At 39.6% G+C, this 25,870-nt stretch overlaps 1 protein-coding gene across 13 annotated transcripts in view; it reads right to left on the bottom strand.

Annotated features, from left to right (window-relative positions):
* Positions 1 to 25,870, bottom strand: part of LPP (LIM domain containing preferred translocation partner in lipoma) — a 679,983-nt gene that overhangs the window by 150,479 nt on the left and 503,634 nt on the right. For all 13 annotated transcript variants that reach the window (XM_049629520.1, XM_049629513.1, XM_049629514.1 and 10 more), the window contains one exon: positions 15,133 to 15,259. In XM_049629520.1, coding sequence (XP_049485477.1) covers positions 15,133 to 15,259 — 127 coding nt within the window. The remainder of the gene's footprint in view (positions 1 to 15,132; positions 15,260 to 25,870) is intronic.

Consider the following 25,870-nt stretch of genomic DNA (forward strand, 5'->3'; position numbering starts at 1 on the left):
GAGACTGGACTTGGCCTTTTTCTAAGGCTAACTTAGACTAGAAGATGCCAGTGCAGATGGATTACTAAAAATTAAAAGTAACTGTTTCCCTGTGTGAATGAAGGCAGCACTGGATTGGGATGAAGTGTAAGGAGAGGGGGTTTGTGGGTATAGATATTGCTAAAATCACAAGAACCAGGTTTCAAGTCCAAGAGAGAACAGAGGAATACAGATGTAGATCTAAGAGCTGCTATCATAAACAGTATTACAGTAAGCACTTTTCTTATATCATCTGGACTAAGTGGCCCAGCTGGGCACTATTACTCTTGTAGGAGAACTAAGACAGTGCCCGTGGAGACATCTGTAGTGCAAGCAGACTGGTGGTGCACCTGGATTTCTACCTCCTGCCTGATCAGTGGTGAGACCCTTCAATCAGAGGAAATCAAATCATACTGAAAAATCCCCCAAGAGAAGCAGAAGGAGTCATAAAATGGAATTTGTCAGAAAATCCACATGATGAGCACAGACGCTGTCGGCCCAATCTTCGACCAGACCTTCTGCAAACTGTAGTCAAAGGCACAATTTATCCAGGGGTTCAGAGCTAGGCTCTAGGTTGTAATTGAAAGTCCAAGAATTACTAGACTCTGGCAAAATTATTTAACTTCACTTTGCTTCAATTTCCTCATCTGTAAAAGAACAGTACCCATGTTATAGGGTTATAGGAGTATTGGATGCGAAACTTGTAGTATATAGTCAGTGCTCGATATGACCTAGTCTTATTGTCAACAGAACTGTTAGTAGGCATATTTGGGATCAAGCCAAGCTAGAGAATCTCTAATACAAGTAAAAGTCTTGATGGAGCGGCGTAGAGAGATTTAAGGACTCCTTTAACTCTACCTTCTTATTTTGCTCTTTGGGGGAAGGACAAGATAAGGAAAATCTGGCCTCTCATCTCAGTGATCTTATGGTAAAGAAGGAGACATAGACATAGAAATGTATGCTATATATGCTCCATAGCATATATAACATATACATGTATGTGTGTGTGTGTATATATATATATATATATATACATATACACGTGTATATATATATATGTACACATGTATATACACATGTATATATATATACATATATATATATATATACACATGTGTATATGTATATATATATATACACACACACACACACACACACACACATCTATATGAGAAATAAAGGCCACAGAAGCTATTAAAAGAACATTAACAAAAACTAGAAAGAAATTGATTTAGGAATTGAAGACCATGTTCTAGGATAGTCTATAGTACCTCTCTGTACAAAACCCTTTCAAATTTTTCAAAAAGCTACATTTGCTGGTAAGGTATATTATATATTTGTATTCTGGGCTCCAGCAGACAAAAATCTTCATTTTTCTGTAGTCACTCACATCAACAATTCAAGTAAGTTAAATTCAAGGAAGCAGCAATTCCACTGTGTCCAGGTTTCTGCTGCTTTGCTGTCTCCCTGCTCCCTATTGCATGACAAAAGGACATTGGGATAGAATGTGGTCCAAGCTTGCCTAGTCTCTTATTGGCTTTTAATTGTTGAATAGAGATCATCACATTTCTGAATGGTTTGGGCAAAAATTGCTGACAGACCCCAAACTCTCTTGATTGCATGTTTTAATGAAGACCGAAAAAGAAAGGCAATTTCAAGCCGACTATAGACAAAGAAAAATTAATTTGGTTTTCTACTACCTGCAGTTCATAGCCTGGTAGTAATTCACTCTTTATTCTGCTAAAAAAAATACTCTGTATTGATTATGCTGACACTGACAGTAAAACTGTGTGGTGGTTGGTTTTCTTTAATTTTTTTTCTTCACATCTCAGATGAGAAAGTGGGTTATGATTCATCCTGCAGAATCTGAGTCAAAATTCATTTTTGTCTCTTTTCAATTAGATCTTCTGCATTCCACATTAAAAAGCAAGAGTAGTTTGCTCAGCAAATGAGGACACTGTGGTATGCCTTTGTGTGTTGCTTTCTCACACACAACTGAAAAACATTTTCTCTATCCTCTAATGATATTCCATTAGCAACAGAACACCATAAGAAGACACAATGTGCCAATTCAAAAAGAGACAAGCACTAACATTAAAAATTCAGAGAGGTTGATTATTATACACTAATCATAAACGGCATAAATCAAGCCAGACGTTGCACTGGGAAGCAACACTAACAGCTCTTAAATTTTTGATCTATTATGGTTTAAATGTTTATTATTTATTTTGAGAGAGAAGGAGAGAGCGATCGGGGAGGGGGAGGGGCAGAAAGAGAATCCCAAGAAGGCTCCAAACTACCAGAGCAGAGTCTGACATGGGGATCAATCCTATAAATGGTGAAATCATGACCTGAGACAAAATCAGGAGTTAGACACTCAACCGACTGAGCCACCCAGGTGCACCTTGGTCTGTTATAGTTTAGAATGTATTTTCCCATCTACTGGTTTTACTTGATCCTATATATATATATATATATATATATATATATATATATATATCTCCTCACAATATATCCTCACTATACACACACACACACACACACACACACACACACACACACATATATATATATATATATATAATATGAAAATGATCTTCTGTAATAGGTGGAGTAAGTGAAACAGAAATGTTAAGAGGTTAAATACAATTGTTGAAAGTATACATAATTTAATCCAGAAAACCTAAATTAAGAATTTGGTTCCACTTCTTAACTTGTCCTTGGATAAACTGGTTTCTTTTGGAAAATGATAACTCTAATCTTAAAACTGCCATAATAATGTTTTTAAATAATACATACCAATATGTTCCAAAGCACATTAAAAATGACAAGTGTCCACAGTATCATACAGAGAAGATACAGAACTTATACTTGGATATCCTGAACTCCAAGTCCAGTGCTTGTTTCTCGGTGCCATGTAACAAAAGATACATTCTGCATTTTTATGACAGTGCTGGATTATCTACACTGAAGACCATTGTCGCATTAATGGTTACCAATATTAATTTCACTTATGTATGCCAAGTAACATTAGTGAACAACATTATTGACTCAGGAAAATCCTTAAACAGTGATGCTAGGGTATCCACCTCAATACAGAGTATTCCTTATGTTCTACAATCCTATTTTATTTGTGTTAACTGATAGTTAAAGCTACTTTAAATGCAGTGAATCTTCTCATAAACCTTAAGAAATGAGGAACAACATTGAGCAGAGTATAAAATGGCCTAGGGAATAGATCATTGAGCTTATCTTCCAATCCCGTGGAACTCTGAAGCAATCAATGTTGTAATTCTACATCAGACAGCTGTTTTCCTATCTACCTATGTTTTAATGTGTATAGAAGGCAATGTATGAAAAATATCTGAGGCAAAAAAATAAGGGCCTGAAGGATCTATAAATTATGTATTTTAATGTCCTAACGAAGGAGATGAGGCCCCTGGAAAGGGGCTGAACTAAATTGTCACAGCAAGTCAGCAGGATAGTGTCAGGCCCAGAATCTGGCCTCAGAATGCTTGATTTCTGGCTCTTTAAACCACTACCCTGTCTCTCACGATAACGTGATGCCTCTGGATGTAAAAAATGTTTATTTTGTTAAAGTCAACTCAATGGGTGACCTTGAGGAAATTATTTCATCATGGTATTCCATCAAGTTGTCTTCCTGGTGAATTATATCTGCATTTCCCAATATTTTGAACACGAGGGGGTTCATGGATAAACGTTTTAAAATTCCAATGTGGAGTTTGATTTAATGTATTTTAAGGGGAAAAAGCAGCAATTATTTCAACCCATAAAATCAGATTATGGATATTTTTGACATGGAGGAAGATAAAGTAGGCTAAAATTTAATTGATTTAAATAAAAATATTAGGCAAAAAATAGTACAGATAGTTAATGCATTATGATAAAAATTATAAAGGTGCCTCCAGTTATCAAAGAATGGGAAGCCCTGAAGCTAGATGATTTCTAAGTGCCTCTCTAACTTTGCCATGATCCTAAGGCTAAATGGGAGATAGAGGCAGTGGAGATTAGTAACTGTCTTCTAGTACCTCCCGCCTACTGCATCTTCTTAGCCTCCTTCAACAAGTCATTCCTGCACACTGTTTCTGTTTCCTCATTGAATTTTAACACATGATACTCACAGGTATGAGTGGAGTTGAGTCCAGGAGAAGGTCTGATAGTTAGAGAACCAGCTGAAGTCTGAGCTCACAGCTGTGCAGCTGCTGTAATGAATCTGGGACAATTTAATACAATATGACTGACTTTGGAGTCAGCTAGGAAGAGAATTGGAATAAGGTCATTAATTTGGACCAGCTTCCCAGTTTATTGGCCTTGGATATTTTCTGCTTGCTTTTTTTTTTTTTTAATGTTTTTATTTTTATTTTTGAGACAGAGACAGAGCTTGAGCAGGGGAGGGGCAGAGAGAGAGGGAGACACAGAATCTGAAGCGGGCTCCAGGCTCTGAGCTGTCAGCACAGAGCCCGATGTGGGGCTTGAACTCACGGACTGTGAGCTCATGACCTGAGCCGAAGTTGGGCGCTTAACCAACTGAGCCACCCAGGTGCCCCTCTGCTTGCTTTTCTTTAAAAGCATTCAACTGAGAATTCAGATAGTACAACAGCTAGTACGTTGCCAACCAGTCTACTCCCCAGCAATGGGGGTCTCTTCATGTGAACTCCTGTGACATTTAATTTGGCCCGGGTCAACTGGTAATAGCAGAAAAAGCCCCTGAACCTAGATGAAAAGCCATGTATTTTCCACTGCCATCCATAAGATGTGTTCTCCATCCAAGCCCTTGGTGCTATAGGATTTAACAATGCTTTCTCTTCTTGACCATTATGTTACCTCATTTCCATTATTTCCCATAAAGCACACTACAATGATTGGTATATAGTAGGCACTCAATAAATATTTGTAGATGAATGAATATGTTCAATTAAAAGTACAATAGATGCCTATCAAATAGAACTCTGCAGATGTTCAAACAATGGCTTTGCTGACAGTCACTCATTAGCCCTTCTGACAAACCTAATGTCACTTCAAAGTCTGGAAGGAGATGATTATCTGTGTGTTATAGAGAAAGTTGTGGGGAAAGAGCAGGTGAGGGGTAAGGAGGATGGTTTGGAGGGTTAAAGGGAGTGGAGTTCAGAGTTATCTGTATTTGTGTGTGTAAGATCAGAAAATGCATAATTAGCACTTGCAGGTTTTGGTCTAAACTCTAGCCACACGGTTCAGCACATAACCATAAACAACCTAAGAATTGGAACTTTTTTTTTGGCGGGGGGGTGGACACACACCGTGTGCTCATGCCAGTGCATTCTCTCCCAGATCGCCAAGTTTGCTGTCAGTCATTAAGCAAAGAAACATTTTTTTTTTTAATTATGAAGTAGGAATCTCTTTCTACATTTCATTCTCTGGTAAAGAGAATGATGATCTCAATGCGACTGAATGAGTGAGTGTCTGCTGTTGATATAAAGACTGAATGAAACACCGATCCTGAGTGGTGTCTCATATGCTTGAAGGGGCCCACTGTAAGTGAATGACCTTTCATAGCTGGTTGCTATGGAAAACACATATAAACATGGGGTAAGGATGTTTCAATGTGACACCTTGCGCATCTGACCCATTTAGATTAGAATAGTAGCAAACTGACGAGTTGAGAGATTATCCTAGGTTCCAAGGACTATAAACCCCACAGTGGGAAATGAGGGAAATGGGAGGAAATATGATCTAGAACTTAAAACATCTCAACTATGTAACCTATCAAGTAACCAATTTCAATACTTAATTTTCAGAGAAAACACATGTAAAAGAGATCAAGTCCAAGGGTGTCAATCTAGTTTTTACTGAAGTTCAAGGAATGTAGCAACTGTACCTTGCTCTACACATTCTCCATGGCTTAAAGTGATTAAAGAGAAAGAATGAGGGCCCCGGGGTGACTCAGTCAGTTAAGTGTCTGACTCTTGATTTTGGCTCAGGTCATGATCTCATGGTTTGTGAGATGGAGCACCACTTTGGGCTCTGGGCTGACAGCATGGAGTTTACTCTCTCGCTCTCTCTCTCTCTCAAAATAAGTAAAGGGGGAGAGAGAGAGAGGAGAGAGCAAGTGGGGAATGGGCAGAGAGAGGGAGAGACAGAATCTCAAGCAGGTTCTGCACTGTCAGCAGAGAACTTGATTCAGGGCTTGAAGTCAAAAACCATGAGATCGTGACCTGAGCTGAGATAAGGAGTTGGATTCTTAACTGACTGAGCCACCCAGGAACCCCCCTTTTGAAAACTTTTCTTTCCTAAGTTTACTTTTTATTCATTTTCAGAGAGAGAGGTAGAGAGAGAAAGTGAGTGAGTGGAGGAGGGGGAGAGAGAGGGAGAGAGGATCCCAAGTAGGCTCCACACTGTCAGCATGGAGCCTGATGTGCAGCTCAAACTCACAAAGTGTGAGATCATGACCTGAGTCAAAATCAAGAGTCGGATGCTTAACTGAGCCACCCAGGTGCTTCCAAATAAATAAATTTTAAAGAAATAATGAGAAAGTCTGAATTGTAATCCATGGCTCTATCACTAACTAGTTTGCAACTTAGAAAACTCACTCACTTCATCATCTCTAAAAATGAGGGAGTTTTCCTTACACAGTCTCTGATTCTCTCCAGCTCTAACCTTTTATGATTCTAGAAGGCGCTAAATAAATATCTATGAAATGAATGAAATATTATCCCTCCGTAGTTTACTGTATACCATGTCTTGCCACAGGGAATATGAATTTGTTTCCTCACAATTTTCATTTATATGTTGATTAATTAATTAAACAAATATTAAACATTTCCTATCAGTCAGGCCTAGTTCTAGAATCGAAGATGGGGACACAGCAGTGAACTAAAAAAATTATTGCCTTCAATCACATTTACATTCTAGTAGGGAAAGTAGGCAAGAAATATTACAAATAAGTAATCTGATGAAAATGAAAAAAAAGGGTTTTGGGGATCTCTTCAGCTATTTTGTATTTAAAAATCAAGGAACTCAGGACAGTATACACACATAGGCCCTAACAAGTTACTGACTGTATTATTTTTAAGGACAACCCATTCTTCACTCAAGTTTGAATAAGGAGTATCCAGGAGTGGGTTCATAAAAACAGCAGGCAAACCTACTTCCTCACTTTTCTGAATAACCCTGCCATTCCTTTTCCCAGCAGACAAGACTACTTTCTATTCTTTATTCAGAAAGGAATTTTTGGCCATAGAGTTTTAAAACACTTCCAGCTGTATGACCTTGAATGAGTCATCTGGACTTCAGTTTTCTGGAAAATGAAACACGATTCTGGAGAGTTTCTCAAAGTTTCTAAGTTTAAATTCTTCTTTATGATACTATAAGCCCAGGTTCCCAAATCAATGCTTAAAAATACACTCGATAGCCAAATTAATTAAAAATTAACGTGTGCTAAGATGGAACACATACAATGCTGAGGATTATTTATTTAGTGCTGTAAACATATATTGCCCCAAGCAAACATTTTACCAGAAATCACTACCACAAAAGGAAATATATCTAATATGTCTCATTAACTAGAAAACATTCTATTCCCATGACCCACATATACCTTAAACAAAGAGCTGGAGAGAAGCAAAACCAAGAAATCCATTTTTTTTCCTAAATCAATATAACCTTTTCTCTAAGCTACGCATTTTCTAATTTTTCTCTCATTGTGGTTTTTGGGGTTTTTAATTAATTAGGTCATTTTTTGTGTGTGTGCGAAAATAAGATCCTAAAGGCCTCAGGCTCCACCTGTACTAAAGGCAACTGTGCACCTGGAGTCATTTCCCAGTTTATAGTTGACAGCATACCTTGGACATTACACTGTTGACACAAAATCATAAAAACAAAGAAAAACAAATTACTCAGCACCTCTCAGCTGAGACCCTCTAAGTGCATTTCAGAGCAGACACGTTATTCCTTGTACTGACAGAAAAGCTAAAGCACAGAACCTGGTGACTGGTCTACCTCCAGGTTTATGACCGATCTGGCAACAGGGTGCAAAGAGTGTGATGGGGTAGAAAGAGAACAGGTTCTAGAGTAGTAGGTCTGGGCCTCACTGCAATTGTGCCACGTAGGGGATCTATGTTATGGGATCTCTGACTTGTAGGGGCGGGTGGTGGCCCTGGAGAGTGGGGAGTCCCTTCATTACTCAGATCCTGTGTGTGTTCATGTGCCAAACAGGGGGAAATACTGTCTGATTCGCAGGGCTGCTGTTTAGCTCAAATGATATAACAAGTAGGAAATGTTTTACAAGCGGTATATAGATAGCAGTAATGATAATCTGGGGGTAGAACAAGACAGTGGACGGAAGAGGCTGATTCCTAGGCCAGTTTAGACACCCAAGTCACTGAACCATCAGAGCAGGATAGTACTTTCCGAATGCAATCTCATTGTCCATGAGATGCTGGAATACCGATCACCGCTTCCCCGACAAGGGGTTATTGGGTGTGGGCCTAGACTCTTCCAAGAACTGGTTTCTGTCTGCTCAAAAAGTTAATTCATTATACTACATGGGAATGTGCCAGCTTCCCCTCACTTGCCTTGCTTTGTTGCTAACTTTGGAAGCATGGATATTAAGTTTAATTCTTTTCCACATGGGAGTCTTCCAGCAGCACTCGGGCTCCAGGTTTTCTTTTCTCCACACCTTCAACAGTATCTCAAATAGTGGTTTGCAGTTTCCTAGGCATCATAGTCCAAATCCCCTAGACATGCTCACTTATCAACAGGTCTTACTAGCACAGAAGAGGAATGGACTACCGTCCTCATTGATTGGGGTTCTCTCTTTCTACTCACAAACATTCGTTGGACCTCCATATTGCTCCCCACTGAGAAGATACACAGCACCAAGTATGGTGAGTTAGTTTTATTAATAAAGTAATTATAGCACAGGCCCACCCATGCCTTTCTTCTCTTGAGGCTTACCACATGCTAGGTCCCCACTGCTGCTTACCTTCTGCTTCTGCCCAACTCTCCTAGTTCCCTCAGAACTGTCTTTATGTAAAATTTCCCAATATACCTCAATAACAATACTCAGAGAGAAACAAACAAACAAAAATCCTTAGACAAATGCCAAGTTCTGTGAAGAGAATTTACCTAGTGCTGTTCTGAAGGCATAGGGATTCTTCAAATAGCTCACTAGACAATTTTGAGACTCACACACTTCACTTTTTTTTTTTTAAAGGAATAAGACAACACTATGTAAGCAATGCCAAGATAATTACAGCTTTGTGTTTAAAAATAAGCTGGTAGATATTTTCATTCTATCCTCAGATATATCACAGTTCTCATTTCCAGAGTTACTACATTCCAGTAATGTTGTCTTGGGTCTCAGGGTCTGTGCAGCCAGAACACCATTATTTGGGGGAGAATTGTGCCATGGACACAGGGATCACAATGTGGAACCTCTCCTCCACAAACATACTTTCTCTTTCAATATGAATGAAAGTGCAAAACTTACAGGCTTGGGGTGTGTCAACCAACATGGAAAACTCTTGGATCAATGCAAAAGATGTGGCAAAAATATCTACAGACAAACTCAACTTTCCATTCCATTTCCTCCTCAAAACTGTCTGAAAAATAAAAGCTCCAATGATGGCAACTAGCCCTGTAAACTCCCTAATATTCTGGCAGTGTTGCCTTTCTCCCCGTTCTTTTTAATAGCTAAATTTAAAATTCTGCCTCTCATTTTAAGTTCTGCAGTTTTCTCTAACTTATAATAATTCATAGTTCATCACCTCTTGTTCTTTCTGTACATGTATCCCTGGAACTGAGAATCTCCCCTAGTAAAAACATGCTTTCCTAGTTGCCCAGGGAAACGGGTTGCTCTAAGATGCAAGCCTTGCTGCAAACGATTTGGGCCAAAGACCCACTGCCTGGTTACTGAATCAGATCAGAATTTTCTTCTACCTCCAATTTTCTGGTGTGTTTCCTTTCTTCTCCCTACAGGGTAGTGTTTTGAGGCCCTCTCAAGGACTCCATTGGGAGAAAAGACACTTGGGCATCTTCTAGAGTCCAATTATGTAAGGCTAAGTAGATGGAAAATGCTCAGAGCATGAGGGAGTTTTGTCTTCTCTTTAAAGATATGGATTCACCCATCTGATGGGCTATGTTCCATTCCTTGTGGCATTTACCTAATACTGGAATGAAACAATCCCTGTTTTTTTGAAGTAGATGGAAGAGGGAGTGCATGGAAACACTAAAACTGACATCTTTTTAGGAGAACCATTAAAAAAAAATGCCCAGCTGAGGAGTAGCTTAGAGAAGTGCACCTGCTTGTAATATTTTATCAAGGTCTGACTTAAGAAAAGTCAGTTGAGATGTGCTGTAGTTATCAGCAGTTTTCCTCCCCTCATGGTCAACGGAAGGGCTAGTCAGCTAACATGGTTGGTGGGGAGGTATTAGGTGTGCAGTCTTAAAGTAGGTATCTGAATCATGGCAAAAAGCCCATGCTTAGTGTCACATCAGTTAATTCAGGAGTTATACACAGTTAAAATATATTGCCAGTGACATTGAAGTTCTGACTATACAACTAATGGCCCTGGGCAAAGATAGTCTCTCACTTGAAGATCATGACTTGGGGAGGGAAAGGATGACAAGAGGCAGGATAGCCAACTATTGACAATCTGCAGGAACAACATATGCCTTTCTGTAATGGTGATGAATCAGCACAGACTCAAGAGGACAAGAAAAAGTCCAAATCCTGAAACTTATTAACTACGAAACCTTGAACAACTCATTCAGCTTCTCTAATATCTGTGTCCTCCCCTAAAAAAATGAAGACATTGTCACCAGACCTGTCAGTCAGACTGTGATTGTGAATAGAGCTTTTGACAAATATCAGCTTCTGTCATCACCATTCTAATGACTATCATCTCTTCAGCAGTAGGAAAGGTATGTGTCCAGTGGAAAAGAAGGAAACGTGCACAAGAGAAGGCAGCTCAAATTCATTGGGGCACCTGGAGGGCTCAGTCAGTTAAACATCCGACTCTTGATTTTGGCTCAGGTCATTATCCCAGGGTCATGGCATGGAGCCCCAAGTCAGGCTCCATGCTGAGGTTAGAGCTTCTTGGGATTCTCTCTCTCCTTCTCTGTCTGCTCCTCCCCAGCTCTCATTCTCTCTCTCTCCCCAAACAAACAAACAAACAAACAAGCAAACATTTTTTTAAAAATTCATTAAAATACTCAATTTAGAAGGCAGAAGAATGTAACTATTTCTCCCACCCAAGGAAGGAGTCTTAACATAATTCATTTGTGAAGCTTCAATACCTTTGGGGGGAAGAAGGATGTCCTGTGTAGCTGTGTTGTAATGGCATCTCTAGTTGTTTTAATGTAAAGTGACTTTGCCCTCCCCACAATATCTATATCTATGTCTATGTCTGTGTCTGTGTCTGTATCTGTTTCTGTATCTATATATATGTGTAGATTTATCAACCTATCTATCATCTATCTAGACTGTTTCAAAGTAAGTTGCAGATATCATGACACTTCACTCTAAATACTTCAACATGTTGCCCCTAAAAATTGGGACACTGTTCTGTATAACCACAATGCCACTACCACACATAAGAAATGAATGTTGATGTATTATCTAATATATACCTCATACTCAAGTTTCTCTAAACTTGCCCCGAATATTTAATAGGTTTTTAAATTAAATCCGCCATCCATTGAGGACTCCTGCCTTCTTCTCCAACCTTATATTCTAATTTTTGTTCCTTTCCACATTGGTGATTCACTCTAACGATTTTATTCTACATTATGTTAAAATTCCCCTCATCGGAAATGACATCGCTTCTCTACTGTAATCCCTCTTCCAAATCTCTGTTAGCATAATTTTAAAGACGTAACTTTAATGATAACCATTTTATAAACATGCTTTCATTCCTGCTTGGGGATGTCCATTCTCCTTTTTCTTCTGAATTCTCAAAGAACTTTGGCTCAACTTTGATTCAGTCACTTGTCACTTTCAGTCTTGTGTTAGGACTAAACACTATAACCCTGTATATATTCTCTATTAGACTAAAGGCACCTTCAAAGGTAAGATCACTGTCTGCCTATCTCTATATGTCTCCAACAGTTAGCAGAGTAGTCTGCACGTAATAGGCACTTGGTGGATGTTTTCTACCTAAAGTAAATTTTCCATAAATAATCCTGACCTCAACTTGTATTTTGTTCATTTTATCTACTTAGGAGAGAATATCCTTCTTCTATTTTCTGTCTATCCAAAGCTGATCTCCATAAAACCATTCCTAATTATCCAGCTTAAACTTTTGGAGGTAATGTATATGTTTATTAGTGGGATTGTGTTGATGGCAAGGCAAATGTATACATATGTCGAAACCCACCAAGTTGTAGATCCTGGTTATGTGCAATTGTTTTTGTTGTTGTTGTTGTTGTTTGTTTTTTGGGTGTTTTGTTTTGTTTTGTTTTTTTGGTCTATCTTAGGAAAGCTGGGGGAAAAGTTTTTAGAAGGCAAAAAAAAAAAAGAGTAGAGTCTGGAATCTAATCCAGTCCTGCAATTTATTAGCTGTCAATATTGGGAAGATTACTTAACATTTTGGTGGTTCAATTTCCTAATCTGGAAATAATCATAGCATTTACGAGGTTATATATTTTCTATACGGATAAAATGAGTTAATTCTTATAAAGTACATAAAATAGTGACACCATATTGTAAGCACTCAATAAAAGTTAATCATTATTCCACATTCTCTCTCATGCTTCATAATCCTTATTTGGCTAAATGATTATTTACCAATTGGTGACACATGTTCTATTTCAGGTATTATTAATGGATTTTTAATGGGCATATTTTATTTTCTTAAATAAAGCATGGGATAACTTTGATTATTGAGGACATTCTACATGCCATGAACTTGGCTAAGTGCTTTCTATAAATATTTCACTCAATACTCACAATAACAGTATGAGCTAGCAATTATTTCCATATTATAGATAAAGCAAAACAAAAACAAAGACTGAGTGAGCATAAGAGAGTTGTTCAAGCTGTCCACGCTAGTAACTAGGGCAGTTCTTAAATGCAAAGATAATATTTAACTTATGTCTGTTTCGCAGAGATCTTAATACATATTCATAAGCACAAATACCATCTATGTTCAATTTTCCTTATTGGTATGTATTTAGTTGCTATGATATTTGAGGCATATATACATGTTATGTTAGTTGCTTTTTATTTTTAATATACCTTAATATGGTAACCTTATTTTTTGCTTTTAACATGATATTTTAAAAAGTTTACCTTAGATTCCAATATAAAACTTTTCCCCATATCAAGAACAAGAGTATGATGCACTCTTGGTATATTTTAATATAACTAGAGACTCTTTTAAAATAACTATTCTCCATGCATTTGTCCTATCAAGTTATGTTTAGCTTTTAGTTTTGTTGTATTTCTTTGGATTAGTGCTGTTTCTATAGGAACTACTAGTGTTGATAGAAATTCTAGAAATCATTTGCTGCACCCTCAAGGTGGGAAATGGGGCTTAAGCAGATGGAGCACATTTCAATGCTGCTTAGCTAGTCAAGGGCACAGAAAAGACCAGAACCAGAATTAATTATTGCCCCTATTGACCTATACCCTATATATAAATCAGTGCTACATTTTTCATATCCTAACCCATTCCATCTATGGCGTGGCTTTGGATCAGGGCCCTCAGTTCACCGAATAGTACATATTCCCAAATAGGAAGCAAGGGGGAGACACGAAAATAGTAAATGTCAGAAAAAATAAAAGCCCTGTGTAATGTTTCCACCTCTGTGCCTCTGCTGCTGCTCTCCCCTCAATGTAATATCCTCTCTCCACATGTCCCAAAAACGACACTACTCAAACTGTGGTCCATGGATGGGTGTTTAAGAAATGTTTTCGCCCTGCAATGGAACAAGTACAAAAACAGGGAGTATTTAGAAAATAATATAACACTTTAATAGAGTAATACATCCCTGTTAGATCTCATAATGGTAAAACTTGGCCTTCCATTTTGTATTGTTTTTATTTCATTTTCTTAGTGATTAATTTTAACTGTGCTCTATACAAATACTGGCCTCCAACAGATGGAGAAAGAAACAGTTTTCATCACAGAAAGTTTGGGAGGCACTGCTTTAAAAGGGCCAGGTTCAGGTGCCACCGATTCCCTTAGAAGGCATTCCTGATGTTCCTGAGGAGTAGAGATTTTAAATTTTATAATATTTAACATAAGTCTCTCTTATGCCTCTTATGGTTTTCTACCAAGATTAGTCATTACTTATGTGTTTTTCTTATCTCTCCTGAATAATTACAACCTCCGAGTACAGGTTATGTATTCATAACACCTCTTAATTGGCATTTAGTTCATAAATTCACATTACACTAACGGACTGGATGAAATAACCATTCATAATTGTTCACAGATTTGGAGAGGGGAGAAGGTTGAAAAAAATACAGTGGGACATCTTTTCCCAAACTTTCAGAGGGAAAGAATTGAGAGTACAGAATTTAGACACTATCCAATTCTGTATTTTGTATATAAATATTTATGTCCTTATTTATTTAAAATGTTTATTTATTTTGAGAGAGAAAAGGGGGGTGAAGAGAGAGGGAGAGACAGAATCCCAAGCATGTTCCACAATGTCAGAGCAAAGCCCAACATGGGGCTCGATCTCACCAACCGTGAGATCGTCACTTGAGCCGAAATCAAGAATCTGACACTCAATCGACTGAGTCACCCAGATGTCCTTGCACGTATATAAATATTTAGACCAGTGAGGAGCCTGAACACATACAGAAATCCTATTTCTGCCTAATTTAGAGAAGCTTACAAATTGTCAAAAATTAGTTTTAAAATAAAATTTGTATTCCAAGAAACTGTACAATACCCTTGTGCTTTTAGTATGAGCTGAACAGATATCACATTTATGGCAGTCTCACAAAGCAATTTCCAGGACCTTCCGTTTTGTGCATGTGCATTCGAACTCCAATGCATCTAGACCCAAATCGTTTGCCAGTGGAGATGTTGATACTCCTCATTATCAATTAAGAAAAACCGAACAAGGCATTCACTTCAGAAGCCAGCTCTCAACCCCACTCACCAAAGTATTCATCAGCAGGTGGATTTTCCATATCATACAGCATCTTCTTGGTTAGGTGTTCGAGCTCATCTTCAGGGCGGAATGAAGGGGGAACAGCTGGAGGCCCCATGGATCCTGTTTGTCCACTCTGAAAGGCAGAAAACACACAGTTAGCTCTTTAAATGCAATCTAGACAATCAAAGCAATCAAGTAGCGTTTGCATTGTACAGGAGAAGGTACTGGACATGGCTACTAAGAGATCTGGGTTTTAGAATCAGTTTTAACATTCTTCGGTGTCTGATCTTGGACACATCATTGTCAGTATTCACCTGTCTTAGTGAGATGAGTCATCTACCGGGCTTTAGAAAACCATGTTTACAACAGTAGGAATCTATTGCATTCAGTAATTGCTAAGCAGTCACTATGGAGCAGTTGTATATTTATAAAAACAAGATGAATAAATTGAGCTTCCCCCCTCATGGAGTTTACAGTCAAATGAGAGGTACAGGCACATTAATAATTAAAGATAAAGCAACTATAGGAACTGCACAATCAGGGTACATAAGGGACCTCTCATGTAGCCTGAAAGGAAGTATTCCAGAGAAGAGGCAGGTGCAGACTAGGACTTATTCAGCTAAAAGGCAGGAAACTTATAGGCAGCGGTTCTTATATTCAGGTGAGAAAAGGCTAACTGGTTTAAGGAGCTCCTGGCAGTAGCGTATTTCTGCAGCTTGTATAAAGCTTGAGATAGGAGATGGGATGGATCTTATGGGGTACAGGGGGGCAGAAAGTGAATGGCCTTGTGTTCTGGTTAAGGTGGTTGAGTAGCTTTTCCCCCTAGTACTACAAACAGCCACATACCAAATGGGGGAGGTAAATCAAAAGCGCTGATACTGGGTTGGTGTTTAAATAGGTGAGCGAGCCAGAATTATAGCGCTGTCAGGGAGTCAAGTGTCAGGGGAAAGATTACCTGAGATGTTTGACCAAGAATCCAAAGTATGTAGAGAAAAAAGAAAGGCCAGATGCCAGATGTAAAGTAGCTTCGCATGATGTAAATAAAAGGGAATGTATAACGTATAATTCTGTTTTCCTTTGCATATATTATAACTTTGACCATTTCCGGTATCACACCCCAGCATCTTTAATCAATGTGCTTATAACAGAAAAAACTTATAAAAAGTTAAGAAGTGGGGCACCTGGCTGGCTCAGTTGGGTTAGCATCCAACTTCGGCTCAGCTCATCTCACAGTTAGTGAGTTCAAGCCCCGTGTGGGGCTCTGCGCTGACAGCTCAGGGCCCAGAGCCTGCTTCGGATTCTGTCTCCCTTTCTCTCTGCCCCTCCCCTGCTTGTGTGCATGCTCTCTCTCTCAAAAATAAATAAATACACATTTTTTTAAAAAGTTAAGAAATAATGATGGCCATGACGACTAATGGAGAAAGCTGGGACTGAGAATGTAAATTCTTCTTACTTTTATGTTTTTAATTTTTAATTTAAATCCAAGTTAGTTAACATATAGTGTAGTACTGGTTTGAGGAGTAGAATTCAGGGATTCATCACTTACATATAACACCCAGTGCTCATCCCAACAAGTGCCCTCGTTAATGCCCATTACCCATATAGCTCATCCCCCCCGCCCCACCTCCCCTCCAGAAACCCTCAGTTTGTTGTCTGTATTTAGGAGTCTCTTATGGTTTATCTCCCTCTCTGTTTATGCATCCTTAAGTTGTTATCAAGAATTTCTCCTTTCATGAACAGTTTACAAGAATCAGTTCAACAAAACTTATAGCTGCATATTCATTCACCTGTTCTCCTCCCTGTACTAAATGAGTTCTTAGATGTGAAAATCCTACAAAGTACAAATACCTGTACAAATGTTTCATCCTTACTACCAACATGTATTTCAACCACTCCAAGATACATGTTGATTATTTGTGTGATGTCTGAGGCATAAAACGCCACTTAAGCATATGTCAAGTTGTTACTTGGCACCCGTTTGGACCTTTCTCTATATTTATTTTTCATTTTTTAGGTATTTGAAATGCACAGGAAGTTGCGAGTATGGACATGCAGAAAGCCTTTAAAAGGCCCTCAATTTTTTTTTGTTGTTGGTTACTAATCTTACATTGGGATTTTACTTCATTGTTGGACACAATCTGGATGGAGAACGGACAACAGTGAATAAACTACGGTATGTGGCCGGTGACAGAGACAAAAAAAAAAAAAAAAAAAAAAAAAAAAAAAAATAGAGCTGCATGCTGGAATCTTTTATTCATTGTGAGATAAGGAAATTTAACCCAAAAAGATCAGGGCAGGGCTAGTTATGATAAACCCAGGACAAGAGCCCATCCTAGACTCATTTATTCAATAAACATTAAATGTTAAATTTAAGGTCTCCTCTAAAGTGCAAATAGCATTTGAACATTGGAGGAACGATTTGCTAGTGATATTAAACTTTAAATGGCACAGATGTTATCACTTCTAGGAAAATTTTGCAGAAATAATCATAAAATTATATGACCAAGGCCAGTCACAGGAACCATATTTGAAAAAAAAAGGAGGAACCTGAAGTAACAATGTATTCATCCACGGGTAAGAGGTCACTTAAATGCACAATGATAGATACATACAATGGAATGTGAAAAGCTTTTAAAAGGGTACATTACAAATCTATCTGCAAGGTATGAAAAGGTGACATGGCCATGCGATCAAAGGAAAAGATCTAGTTATAGGATAGGAAGTGTAAATGATGGCCCCATTTTTGTAAAGTAAGTACAGTTTAATTATGTACTGTTCTTTTTTTTATTTTTATTTTTTTTTTAATTTTTTTAACATTTATTTATTATTGAGAGAGAGAGAGAGCATGAGCAGGAGAGGGGCAGAGAGATGGGGAGGCACAGATTCCAAAGCAGGCTCCAGGCTCCGAGCTGTCAGCACAGAGCCCGACGAGGGGCCCGAACTCACAAACCGGGAGATCATGACCTGGGCCAAAGTCGGTCGCTCAACTGACTGAGCCACCCAGGTGCCCCTATGTACTGTTCTATATATAGGTTGGAAAAAAGTCTGAAAGGACATACACTCAAGTGTTAAAGGGGATTTATCTCTGGGTTTGGAATCCCGGGGACCTTTCAACTTCTAAGTTTGTGTTTCTTTTACAATATGTAATTCTACTTCTGCAATCCATGAAGTACAACTTTTTAAATGCAAAGAATTCAAGCGATAAAGATATGTCAGATGCTAGCAAAGCTCTGGAACAGGCTTCCAACCCAGGTCAGATGGGGGCCCTGAGAGGAGCAAAAGGCCAAAGGTGCGACGCAGTTGGGTGTGAATGGGAAAAAAGGCAAGTGGTTCTGTGTTTAAGACTGAAGAGGCGAAAGAAAGGAAGGGCCAGCTAATGACTACCATGCCGTACCGGATGCTGAGGGCCTCCCTAGGGGCCAAGGGCTCTAGGCCCTGTGTGAGACCACAGACAACTCTGAAAACCTGATGAGCTGAGCTCCCTTTTGGCAGAGAGAGACTGACATCCATAAAAACGCACACTGGGGGGCGCCTGGGTGGCTCGGTCGGTTAAGCGTCCGACTTCCGCTCAGGTCACGATCTCGCGGTATGTGAGTTCGAGCCCCGCGTCGGGCTCTGTGCTGACTGCTCAGAGCCTGGAGCCTGCTTCAGATTCTGTGTCTCCCTCTCTCTCTGCCCCTCCCCTGTTCATGCTCTGTCTCTCTCTGTCTCAAAAATAAATAAACGTTAAAAAAAAAAATTAAAAAAAAAAAAACCGCACACTGAATTTACTTATAATCTCAGGAAGCTCACAAGCCACGGGAAACATATCTACAGACCCTCAGGTAGGAATGTCCAGGCAACAGAAACCGCAGTAGGGATTTTCAGCAGCAAGGTGAGCTAATCAGATTAGAAAATTCTCTCTGGAGCACAGGGAGGACGGGAGAGCCATGAGACTGGAAGGAGGTGGGGAGCTTATCCTAAAATATGTGTGGCCAGAGAGTGAAGGGACTTGTGAGGTGGTGACATTATGGTTAGAGACAGAGGTTTAACTCAGGCACTGGCTTGGGGTCCTCAGGTGAGCTTGTGAACCCTGGATGACTTCAGATTCCCTTCTGTAGAATGGGCCTGTCCAGATTATCTCGCAGTTGCTAAGAGGATTGAAATCAGAGAGCTTTTGCATGTCATGCTATAGACAGCTTACCTCCTTTCAAACCATGGTCACAAAGGGACTCTCTCTGGACCTTCAACCTGCCTCTGAGGGAGGGGATAATCCCAGTTCAGGTGACAGAATTGAAGGCATGGATGGGAAGCTGACCTACATCATGTTTTCCAGACTTGCAATAAGGAGAAAACTTGAGCCCCAAAGAGGGTGTCATCTGACTCCAAAAGCCAGGCATTTTTTCCAACCAAACATTGCTTCCCATGGAGAAAGTGGAGAAATGTCTGAAATATTACCTGTAACGTCAATGGCGTTGGCTGTTTTATTTTAAATCAACAACCATTAAGGAAAACCTGATAATTCCTGCTCCCAGTCTTAGGGCAGACCCTGAGGGAATGGATACACTTTATCATTGTGTGGCCTAATATACATGCTTGCCTTTTAACATAAACAGTGGCAGCCGGAAGGCCAGGTTTGTCCTCTGCCAGCAATTCAGATTCTACCCTTAGCACTTACGTTACAAGGAGAGGTTATTTCCAAGTACTCCCCTTGTCAGGACTTCATAGATTTTAAGAAAAATATGCCATTCCTTTTATTCTCCAATTACTCCCTATTAGCTTTGCAATACAGTTTCTGAAGTACCACATTTGGAAAGTCACTTTCCTTTTCTTTTACATTCTAATCCCCTATCATGCTAACCTTGGATTCCTGGTATTTCGTATGAGGAAGGACCCCAAGACAACATCTCTCCCAGTGCTTGTGAACGTTATTTGGTCACAGAATTTCGTCCCCGCTCCGTCCCTGGCCTCCATCCCCAAACAGGGCACAAAACTTAACATGCATGAAGAATACGTATTGGTAAAAACACAGACTCCTTAGTGTCCACGTGTCTGTCACACCAAGGAAGACGCAGCCCAGGGCTTTCTTTGAAGTTCAGGTCCTGTAATTACTTTAGGGTTTCTCTCACTTCAATTTCTCTTTCTCAGTAGCACCCAGAACGCAGTGCATCCTAAGATGCCCAATTCATCTTTTGATAAGCAGCTTCCAGCATTGTGCTTGGGTAATAGAATATAATGGAAAATTTGTGGGGTGGGGGCTGGAAGGGATGTGCTGGATTGTACTGTTTTTTCTTTCTTCAAACATAGAGACGTGTATGGTATCGGCAATATACTCACTGCAGCATAGTAATAATTCCTTGCATTTTTGTGACCCTTTTCAAGGTGCCTGTTTTCACATACACGTAATCTCAAATGTTTATGCAACAGCCCTGTGTAATAGGTAATCCTGCTTCATGAGGAAATGGAGGCCCAGAGAGGGAAAGTGAGCTCCCTCGGTGGAGCCCCGACTGCTGCCAGGGGCTGTGCAAGTCAGGCGTGTTTCAACGACACCACAGTGGTCCTCAGTTCCAGGGCCATCGCAGGCCCTTCTAAGCTCTGTTATTTTGGAGTAATTTGGATTTTTTTCAGAGTAGAGGTTTACTGCTAACTAGTGAAACAAAAGTCCTACAGAGCAAACACAAAGCCTCTACACATTCTTATAAGTATCAATATTAATCACTAATATGAGTGTTCTTTGAAATGTCTGCCACTCCTAGAAAAGGCAAAAAACAAACAAACAAAACCCATTATATGACCTACACATGAGTTACTGAGAAGTGGATTTCAGAAGACTGCTTCAAAGTTCTCTTAAACATACCTTTCCTAAGAAATTGCCAAGTGCCAAGCACTATCATAAACTCAAATTATTCATGATTCCCGCCTCTGACAACTCATGGTTTAGGAAACAAGAGACATGAAAGTAGAAAATTACAGTAAGTGTAAATACTAAGCCACAGGGATGAGTTCAATGTTCTGAGATGGGAGAAGGCTGCCAGTAAGGATATATCCTCTTAGTTTGATATTGAAGGATAAATAGATTTCAAACAATTTAAGAAAGAAAAAGAAAGGAAGGAAGGAAGGAAGGAAGGAAGGAAGGATGGAAGGAAGGAAGGAAGTCAAGACATTCCAAGAGTAACATGTAGAAAAGAACAGGCATATTAGAAAAAACAAATGTTAAGAAATAGAGGAGGAACAGAGCTAGATGATGAGGTTAGAGAAATGACCTGTGGTCAATGTCTACACTGTTTTAGGAAACAGAGAACCATCAGGAGATTTAGAACTGGGTGTTCACTTTACTAAAGACACATTTTGGAAATATACATATTGGCAACATCTTCAAACACCAAGGCCAATGATGCCTTAAAAATGCAACCAGACAGCATGGCATTTCTGAGCAATTTAATGGCTATTATGTTTAAGGACCCTGATATTCATAAAGTAAGCAGAGACCGCTACCTGCTCACCGAAACTGACTTCCTCCTCTTTCTGAGCACATGGCTGGACTACAGTTTCCATTCTCCCTCGCAGTTAGATGTGGCCGTGGGAGGCACGAGAAAGGAGAAACACACCCTGTGGAGAGCAATCCACTGACCAGGCTGGCCTGCCTCAAACTGTTACAGAAGGGAGACTGGGAGGAAATATGCTCAAAGGTTCATGGTTGAAAGTAATGGGAGACTGGTTTATATTCTTTCTATTTTCCTATATTTTAATTTTTTTACAATAAAGTTTTTTACCCTAAGATAAGGAAAAAAAAATTTTTTTTTCTTGATACAGAAGTGTCAGAAAATGGAAAATGTCCAAGCATCTGCAACTGGTTCCTCTCTGTCATGGTTTTTTTCTTGCTAGTGGCCCAGGTGATAATATTCCGGGGAAGGCTTATTATGAATACTGTAGCCAAATTTGGATCTAGGTCCCTGGTAAAAGTTATGGGTGAGGCTGTACAAAAATGAGGACTATTTCTGCAAACAAAGTGATATGGATGGAATCCTTGGTGAGCGTGGAAACTGCCAGATTAACACAAATAACAATATCCATCACATTTATGTAACAATGACAGTATTTGAAGTGTTTTACATATTCTTACATAGGAACCCATAAGCACAGAAGAGCTTATTTATCTCTCTAATCTGCATTCTGCCTTTAACGGGTCCAGTAATTTTGATCAAATCACTTCTATTCCCCAAGCCTTAGTAGCGTTCTGTGCAAAATGATGTTTTCAAAGATTCCTTTGATTCTACCCTATCTTATTTTTGTGCCCATAATATGCAGGGCATATATCATTACAGATATTTATAGGGAAATCACAGATAATTCATATTTTCGGATACTTTGTAGTCTATAAAAACAGACACACACTGAGTAAGTGGAAACATCATCATTAGAGATTTCCATTTACAGGAGGATTTAAACCACTTGTCAGCATCCCCTGAAACAATCTAGAACTTCATTCAGCATTCTGAATCTGAGTAAGCAGCTGGCAGGTCACAGGGTTTCTGCAGCCTACTGAACTTTCACTACATGTAGGGCATGAAAATCAAGAACAAACAAAGGTTAAACGCCCGATGCTCACCCCTCCTCGGGGGGAGCCAAGAAGAACTTCACCATCCCTCCTAAATGCAACAAGAAGCATAGTAAACAGCCTGCACTGGGGTGCAAACAGTGAAGACCCCAAGGAGAACACCCACCACCTTTAATCTTTGTCACCACCGATTTACTATTTAAATATATGCGTTAAGGATCCATTTTACAAAATGGCTACCCTCTCTTTGTCATCATGCCAGCTTCCTGAGTGACTGTGATACTGACCTCGGTGTGGGTCATTTTTCTCCTGTGAGTGTTGACCCACCATTCATTTCCTAGTTACAAGGTGCTAGATAACTTGAACTTAGTACAAATCTGAACCTTACCAGAGAAGCACCGCCCAGGCAGATAAACACTGGGAAAAGACAGCCAAGATATTCAGAGAGATTACATGATAATGAATACTCTATCACTCGGGGACCAGAGCTGCTCACTTTTCTTGTCCATTTGTAATGATGTACAAGAGGTTCCTTCTCTCAGAGGGAAAATAACTTCAATTATGTGTTCTTGAAAAAAGAAACATTGAAATTATCTTCTTTCAAAAGGTAGAATTAGTCCCATTTTGGAGCTGAAAGCCTGCCAGAAAAAAATATATTTCTGATATTTTCCTTCTTTTTTTCCCCCCTCCTATTTAACTGTGTCAAGTTTGCAGTTGGCAATTTCCTGAGGCTGCTTCTCCTTTCTGACTCTCACTGAATTATCAAGCTCTACTCTCGACGTCTTACTTTTAATGGAAGGAGCACCCTTTCAGGCCAAGGGCTGAAGATTTGCTGCACACCCACTCTGCTTCAGGTTAAAAGCAGTGAGTGGGCCACAGGGAAAGAAGGGGAAAGGGGAACTGCCTATTAGCAACTAGAAACCCATAAATGAATGCTCCTCATGGTTGCATAGGAGCAGAAAAGTGTGTTCTTAGGCCTTCTATTCTTAAGTCCTATTTTCTTGGAGAATGCGTAGCAAGGCTGCAAGGAGGGAGACCCAGAAGTTTTGACTTTAAAAGTTGATTCTAACTTTGAAACCCATTCCAGTCACCTTTCCACTTTCGAAAGTGTAATAGTCTTACAACCTCTTCTGCATATTCCCTTTCCTATGCCAAACACCGATGCCTCCAAATCACCATTCTTAAACCAGATTGGGAGTCACAGCCAAGGACGGGCGATTCTGAGTTATAGCGTGCCAGATGTTACGGCAGCCAGGGGGAAGTACCAGGCTGTGCTGTTGGCGCACAAGGGTGCGACCCTGACGCAGCCTGAGCAGACAGAAAGCGGTCCCTCTCCACGCCCACCACTCTCAGACAGGTAGCCTCAAGAGTTCCGGGGCTTGGAACATGCGTGTTCCCAGGCCTGACATCTAAGGTACACTTTCAGTCCTCTGGTGTTTGTTTCTCTACTTTTGATCTTCTCACCCACCAACTGGAAGTTAGTAACATCTATTTCATATGAAGGACCTTTGTAAGATATTAACCATCACATAGATGGCAGTTCTAATTACCAGGAGGGACAGCATACAAACCATTAACAAAGATGATTTTCTTCTTGGAAGTGGAATGTCTGCAGAGTCATATGCTCTCCCAAGTAATGCTCTGCTTCTGTACTTGCTGGTGAAGCACTTCAGGGTAGTCTATCTGAACGTCACATTAACTGTGTTAGCGAGAGGTGGGATTCCCCTGAGTTCTTTTGACTACAGACCTTGAAATACACACCATTCACTGAATGTATGTTTTGCTGGCTCTCCGAATGGTCAACGGTTCCATGTGTTAGCCTTTCGCACCAAAAGATAAATTGTACAGCGAGGCTCTCGTGTTGGGCTCCTTGGAAAAAGTAGCCTCCCTCATGTTTTCCTGCCTAGATGAGTTTCAGGCAAAAAGAGACACAACTACAGATGCTGTCCCACGTGGTAGGAAAGAAGTAGGAAAGGTGACAGGCAAGAAACCCAGATCCTCAGCATCATGGAGAAGGAAGATCAGAGATCTCTTGCCAGTCTAACTCACAGTTCCCATTTCATTGCTCTCAGGCAGGGCCTCCTTAAGGGAGAAAATGACTTGCCTCCATGGGGTGATAAGATCTCTCTCATTTTACTCCTCTCTTATATATGCTGTTCCTACCCAAGGCTAAAAGAAGCTGTTTCCACAATACTTTAGCTAAAACACACATGCATCCACCCTCCCCCATTAATTAGGACTTATGCATGTTACATAAATATAAGGGATTAGCTATAATAACGGCAAGGCAAATACAAGACATTATCTCCATTGGTAGGTTTCACCTCAATGAGATGCAAGACATAAATGTTTGATGAATGGAATGAACTGTCGTTCAAGGTTGTTTTCAAACTAAACCAGATCTTGGTCTTAGCTATGCCCCATTAGTGCCTGGCAGTGACTTCTGGGGGGATGGTTCATCTCCATTCGGTTGCCTGGGACGATGCGAAGAGAGCTAGGTGCTCCAACATTGGGAAAAAAAGTTTTACCACCACAAGTTGATTTCTATCTGTTGTCCCAGAGAAGAGCTATCCTCAACCAAAAGCTACATTTTTAATAAAACTGTATCAGACATCACAGTGTCTCTCTTAACAGGACTCTGGATCTGACTGTGGTTCTAATCCACTGTGTTCAAAATGGGGTTTTACCAATTCCTTAGCCTGTCTCATAATTCTTGCCATTATCATGCTAAAAAATGGGAAGCTATTAAAAGAGAACATGTAATATTTACAAATGAGTAAAAACATATATGTAAGAGTGCCAGTGTGAGTGTCTATGTAAGTAGGGGTCAAAAAGCAGATACTAGAGGGAACGATACCAAAATGTTAACAGCTCATGCTAGGATGGTGGGATTATGAGTAATTTAATTTTTTTACTTATAATTTTTAAATTATCTACAGTATTTAGAGTGAAAATGGATGACCCTTAGAAACTCATAAGGAGACTTTATAAAACGTGGGATTTCTGTCTTTTCTTTAGTATTTTCACATATGAAGCCAGAAGGGAATGGACGACCTGACGTGGCGACAATTTGTTGAAAACAGTAAAGGCACCTAGATTTTCAGTCTGATATGCACAGAAACACTTTCCTACTGTACAAGCTGTTTCTATCTAGTGGGCTTGACAGATGCCTGAACGTGACACAAGACACTGAAATAACATGCAAAT

Source organism: Panthera uncia, chromosome C2 (genome assembly GCF_023721935.1).
Source record: "Panthera uncia isolate 11264 chromosome C2, Puncia_PCG_1.0, whole genome shotgun sequence".
Lineage (NCBI taxonomy): Eukaryota > Metazoa > Chordata > Mammalia > Carnivora > Felidae > Panthera > Panthera uncia.